Source organism: Protopterus annectens, chromosome 11.part0 (genome assembly GCF_019279795.1).
Source record: "Protopterus annectens isolate FY-2018-M chromosome 11.part0, PAN1.0, whole genome shotgun sequence".
Taxonomy (NCBI): domain Eukaryota; kingdom Metazoa; phylum Chordata; order Ceratodontiformes; family Protopteridae; genus Protopterus; species Protopterus annectens.
In genome coordinates, this window is record NC_056745.1 from 924,459,179 (window position 1) to 924,465,651 (window position 6,473).

The following is a 6,473-nucleotide window of genomic DNA, read 5'->3' on the forward strand; positions in this document are numbered from 1 at the left end:
TCCCCTTCAAGACTCTCTACCTTACTAGCAGAGTTAATTCCATCCCCTTCAAGACTCTCTACCTTACTAGCAGAGTTAATTCCATCCCCTTCAAGACTCTCTACCTTACTAGCAGAGTTAATTCCATCCCCTTCAAGACTCTCTACCTTACTAGCAGAGTTAATTCCATCCCTTCAAGACTCTCTACCTTACTAGCAGAGTTAATTCCATCCCCTTCAAGACTCTCTACCTTACTAGCAGAGTTAATTCCATCCCCTTCAAGACTCTCTACCTTACTAGCAGAGTTAATTCCATCCCCTTCAAGACTCTCTACCTTACTAGCAGAGTTAATTCCATCCCTTCAAGACTCTCTACCTTACCAGCAGAGTTAATTCCATCCCCTTCAAGACTCTCTACCTTACCAGCAGAGTTAATTCCATCCCCTTCAAGACTCTCTACCTTACTAGCAGTGTTAATTCCATCCCCTTCAAGACTCTCTACCTTACTAGCAGAGTTAATTCCATCCCCTTCAAGACTCTCTACCTTACCAGCAGAGTTAATTCCATCCCCTTCAAGACTCTCTACCTTACCAGCAGAGTTAATTCCATCCCCTTCAAGACTCTCTACCTTACCAGCAGAGTTAATTCCATCCCCTTCAAGACTCTCTACCTTACTAGCAGAGTTAATTCCATCCCCTTCAAGACTCTCTACCTTACCAGCAGAGTTAATTCCATCCCCTTCAAGACTCTCTACCTTACCAGCAGAGTTAATTCCATCCCCTTCAAGACTCTCTACCTTACTAGCAGAGTTAATTCCATCCCCTTCAAGACTCTCTACCTTACCAGCAGAGTTAATTCCATCCCCTTCAAGACTCTCTACCTTACTAGCAGAGTTAATTCCATCCCCTTCAAGACTCTCTACCTTACTAGCAGAGTTAATTCCATCCCTTCAAGACTCTCTACCTTACCAGCAGAGTTAATTCCATCCCTTCAAGACTCTCTACCTTACTAGCAGAGTTAATTCCATCCCCTTCAAGACTCTCTACCTTACCAGCAGAGTTAATTCCATCCCCTTCAAGACTCTCTACCTTACCAGCAGAGTTAATTCCATCCCCTTCAAGACTCTCTACCTTACTAGCAGAGTTAATTCCACCCCTTCAAGACTCTCTACCTTACTAGCAGAGTTAATTCCATCCCCTTCAAGACTCTCTACCTTACTAGCAGAGTTAATTCCATCCCCTTCAAGACTCTCTACCTTACTAGCAGAGTTAATTCCATCCCCTTCAAGACTCTCTACCTTACTAGCAGTGTTAATTCCATCCCTTCAAGACTCTCTACCTTACTAGCAGAGTTAATTCCATCCCCTTCAAGACTCTCTACCTTACTAGCAGAGTTAATTCCATCCCCTTCAAGACTCTCTACCTTACTAGCAGAGTTAATTCCATCCCCTTCAAGACTCTCTACCTTACTAGCAGAGTTAATTCCATCCCCTTCAAGACTCTCTACCTTACTAGCAGAGTTAATTCCATCCCCTTCAAGACTCTCTACCTTACCAGCAGAGTTAATTCCATCCCCTTCAAGACTCTCTACCTTACTAGCAGAGTTAATTCCATCCCTTCAAGACTCTCTACCTTACTAGCAGAGTTAATTCCATCCCCTTCAAGACTCTCTACCTTACTAGCAGAGTTAATTCCATCCCCTTCAAGACTCTCTACCTTACCAGCAGAGTTAATTCCATCCCCTTCAAGACTCTCTACCTTACTAGCAGAGTTAATTCCATCCCCTTCAAGACTCTCTACCTTACTAGCAGAGTTAATTCCATCCCCTTCAAGACTCTCTACCTTACTAGCAGAGTTAATTCCATCCCCTTCAAGACTCTCTACCTTACTAGCAGAGTTAATTCCATCCCCTTCAAGACTCTCTACCTTACTAGCAGAGTTAATTCCATCCCCTTCAAGACTCTCTACCTTACTAGCAGAGTTAATTCCATCCCCTTCAAGACTCTCTACCTTACCAGCAGAGTTAATTCCATCTGTTACTCTCCACAGAAGAATACCTCCTGTGCCTTTTTAATTTTCAGGGGCACCTTGCAAACTGGCTTTGCCCAGCATATATAGATCCCTGAAAATTCCTCTTCAGAACCTGTTCTCAACCCAGAGGTCAGAGATCTGATCTCCTGAGTTAGTGACCCTGATACATCTGAAAAGCTAACTAATCCAAACGAATTGTCATGGTGAGCCCTCTTCTCTCTCTCTCTGCCCCTCCTCCCTGTCTCTCTGCTTTTCCTGCCTACTCTGTATTTTTTCAGGAAGTTTACAGTTCTCTTCCATGACTCATCCTTTAGTAAATGAAACCCTACTTAGTGTACAAACAGGGGATGGAACACCAACACCAGTAGCAGTGTGCTTCCCATGCTCAGCTGTCACTATTTCACATGAACCCCTCCTCTCATTGGATGGGATATAAGCCCAAGACAGCCAATCCACAGTTAAATGACTGTGGCTTGTGTGATGGTGTATTTTAAAATTGTGAGGCTGGGATGGTGAAAGCCCCATATAGAAAATTTGGAGTTGTAATTTTTCTGTTGCTAGAACCACTACAGCAAGGAATAGTCAGTAATCAATACAAATTGTCTACTTAACAAATAATATTTAAGGATGATGGGAACCCATTTTATAGCAAGGCATACTCAGCGTCATTGAGTGTTTTACTTAAATAAGCCGCGGTGGTGCAGCAGTAGCATTGTTGCCTCACAGCAAGAGGTTCTCCCATTCGATTCTCGGCTGGAGCGCCTTGTGTGTGGAGTCTGCGTGTTCTCCCCACGGTCGAGTGGTGTTCAAAAGATATGTGTAGAATGGACGTGCCTTCTTTGAAGGTTGGGCATCGAGCTGGCACCTCGGCACCATAAAAATCTACTGCCAATCATTAACTGACCGGAGTTCCACTGTAGCGACCCCTAACCAGGAGAAGCCGAAAGAAGAACAACATTAAGTGTTTTACTTATGTAACTGACTGGATACTCAACTCCATCTGTACTATGACAAAACTGCACCTACACTTATCTCAGAGACATCTGTGTGCACCTGAAGTACTTAGAAAAGTTTGGAGCTACTAGAACTGGGTATAAACATAGTTGCCCAAAGGCTTGTTCTGCTTCAACTATCCACTTAAACTTCAAGGCAGGCTCATCCTTGGCCAGCTCAGTCAAGAGGCAAACAGTGCAGCAAAATTAGTAATAATTTTACTGTTATAGCTATCCAGGCCTAAAATATATTTGTGGCTTGCACCAGACCTGTTCTGAACTGCTTTATCTTTTTCAGTTTGTGGTTTTCTACCCCTTAGCCTATTATACATCCCAGATAATGGATTCTACAATTGCACTTAGCTAGGTTAGTTACAGGGAACTTAAAATGACGAACATCAGGCAAATTACATTCCCGGTCTTCTGATAAAATTACTACATCATCCAGGTAGGCTGCTACATATCTGATATGGGGCCTAAGAATTTTGTCCCTCAGACTCTGGAATGTCATATGTGCTCTGTGGAGGCCAAAAAACAAGCCTCTGTCATGGAACAGTCCATGGAGCATGGAAATTACAATTTTCATTAGCTTTTGGTGCTAGTGGAATTTGCTAGTCGCCATTGTTTAGGTCCAAAGTGGATAGAAACCTAGCTTTGGCCAACTTTTCAATCAGTTCATCCATTTTAACGTCATTGTAAAATGTTACAGACCCATCAGGTGTAAGAAGCAGTACAATAAGGTGTTGCACTCACTTTGTGATTGTTTGGTGACCCTACGTTTGAGCATTTTCTACAGCTCTTCCTTAACTGTTTTGCAATAGTATTCTGGTATTTCATATAGTTTTAAATGTACTTTCTCATCAGGGATGGATTCCATCTTGTGTTGAATTAAACCAATTTTGCCAGGTAACTCTGAATATATATCTATTTTGGAGTACAATTTCTCTTTTTGTTTCTGAGACACAGTTGATGTTCAAGACATGCTGTGGTGACCTTAACATTTTTGCAGACATTCTTACTACAGAAACTTCATTCATTTATTTTTTTCTCCAATGAACTTATTTTCAGCTATTACTGCTAACACAAGTACTTTACCCCCTTGTTTAAACTCTTTAACAATGACTTTGTTGTTATACGCCCTGTCACATCTCCTGTTCTCTTTTCACGTGTGTTTTACTATGGGCATTTCTTTTACTATAGACATTATAGTTATTAACCTGTTACATGTCTGTAAAATCTTCTATCATTCTATTAAAAAGTGTACCCCCCTCATATTTTATTTGCTATATCAAGCAAGCCTCAAGGAGGGATGTCTACCACAATGCAGTTCAAATTATGTGAATCCAGTGGAGGCTTGGGTTACTTCATTTATAGCAAAGAAAACATGGAAGCAGTTAGTCCCAAATGTTTTCCCGTCTAGCTGTATAGTCTTTCATAACATATTAAAATTTTATTAAAAAACACAACTAGCCCAGCTGTCTGAGGATAGTATATAGATGTCCTTAGCTGTTTCACTTTTAAAAAATCCACAAAGTTCATGCCTTAATCTGGGTGTGAATTGGGTGCCCTCATCAGTAAGAATTTCCCTGTAAATCCTTACTGCAGAAAAAACAGTACTAGTTATTTTGCATTAAGTATTCGTAGAGGTATCGGCTCAGGAAATGTGGTTGCATAATCTGTGATTTATAGGATATAGTGATGGACAACAATTTCTATTGCACTTGTTTCAAATGGGATTTCCACAATAGGTAGTGGTATCAGATCCTTAAACTCTGGGTCGGGCGCTGTGCCTGACATTCTGAGAAAGATGCACACAAGTTTTTCTATTTCCTTTAGCTAAAGGTTTTGTCTTAACCATTCCTAAATGACCACCCACAACATGGCAATGTGCTGACTTCATTACAAGTGGTATAAGAAACTTCATTGCAGTGTTCAAAAAGGCACTGCAATGAATACATGGCTTAGTGCCTGTTCTTTGTTTTAGACTACACTGTAGGTAATATTATTTCTAGTTCAAACTATGTGCATGAAGTGGGGTTGTTCTGTTCCTTTGTTCCCCCTTCTGCTCTTGCTACAGCTCTATGCCTTTGCTTAGTATGTTGTCTTCTCACAGGGTATTCTTGAATTGGCATGGTTTATCTTGGAGTCATCCAAGTCAATTATTATTTACTTCAGTCTTTGGACATGAAGTACAGACCTTGGTCTCTTCTCCTATAAATACAGCTAAAGGCTTTCCTCTTCATTTATTTCATTCTTTGTAAGAGGCAACTTGTGAAAATAGTTTTCATCCACCAGGGAGTTCTCCTTCTTTACTTCAGTAGTTATCTTAATTTGGTTTCCGTTAGAGTCCTGCTTTTGTTTCTAACTAGTTGTCTCCTGTGGAGCAGGAATAAGAAGCTTGTGGCTCTGATCAAGGTCTCCTTTCATTCATTATGGAAGTCATCCATCTCTTCTTCACAACTACTTACCTAGGCATGCTTTTAATTATTATCAGCCCTTCTGTGCCACTATTTCCTTCTTTACGAAATTCATCTATCTCATTTTCTACATCTACTTCCTTTAGCTCATTCTTAATTCTAGACCCTTCCATCTCAGTCTCTACATTGCCTTCTCTTATTACATTAACAACTGGAATATTTTACAAGATTCAGTATCAATGTTATCTAACCCTTCCACCTAGAGGCAAATATTTGTTCATTTTGAGTTTTCTAGTCCTACACCATTTTCTTTATTGGAGTTATATATTTCTAGAAATACATCTAGTTGAACATTTTTATTTATTTTATTATGTATTTATTTAACATTTGTTAAATATTGACTTGGGACAAACCAGTTTTCAGCAGAGGTCTGGGGAGAAACACTTGAGATGCATGTCTTTGTAACATTGGAGGAAACCACAGCAGCCGGAGGAAACCCACACGAATGCAAGGAGAATATGCAGACTCCGCACAGAAGACACTTCAGTCAAGAACCACTTGCTTTGACGCAACAATGCTACCACTGCACCACTGCACCATCCTATCTTGCACATCTCATTGAATTTGGGGAAAGTATTTGACATTTACCACATGATATGTTAAGTCGGACATTAGGGTTACTGGGTGTAACAATTTGCCTAGAAAGGTTCATATTTCTATATGTGTTGTACGGTACTCCCTTTTGTCTCTATGTGTGAAGATTGTTTTGATTTCTTTTTTTATGGTTGCAAATATGTTGTGCTCTAACGAATGTAATCATGTTCCCAGAGTTCAACAACCCTTGCAAGTCTTCCCATCCAACACAAAAATATATTTGACAATTTTAGTAATAGCAAATTGGCAGAAAGCAGACCTTAAAGTTCTTGTAGTTAAAAGTTCAACATTATCACACTCCATAGGCATGATTTCGGGTACAGCTGGTGGGTTAGCAGTTGCTAGTTTTATGTGTACAATATGGTTGAAAGTAACTATGCAATATTTTGATATATGCCTTTT

General features: G+C 40.2%; 1 protein-coding gene across 1 annotated transcript in view; it reads right to left on the reverse strand.

Moving 5' to 3' along the window:
- Positions 1-5,590, reverse strand: part of LOC122815007 (suprabasin-like) — a 7,230-nt gene extending 1,640 nt beyond the window's left edge. Inside the window, exons 1-4 of the mRNA XM_044087260.1 lie at positions 5,469-5,590; positions 1,610-2,018; positions 355-900; positions 1-146 (exon numbers count right to left, since the gene is read on the reverse strand). The exon at positions 1-146 is cut by the window's left edge and continues 232 nt beyond it. Of these exons, the coding sequence (XP_043943195.1) occupies positions 1-146; positions 355-900; positions 1,610-2,018; positions 5,469-5,590 (1,223 nt within the window). The remainder of the gene's footprint in view (positions 147-354; positions 901-1,609; positions 2,019-5,468) is intronic.
- Positions 5,591-6,473: the final 883 nt, after the last annotated feature.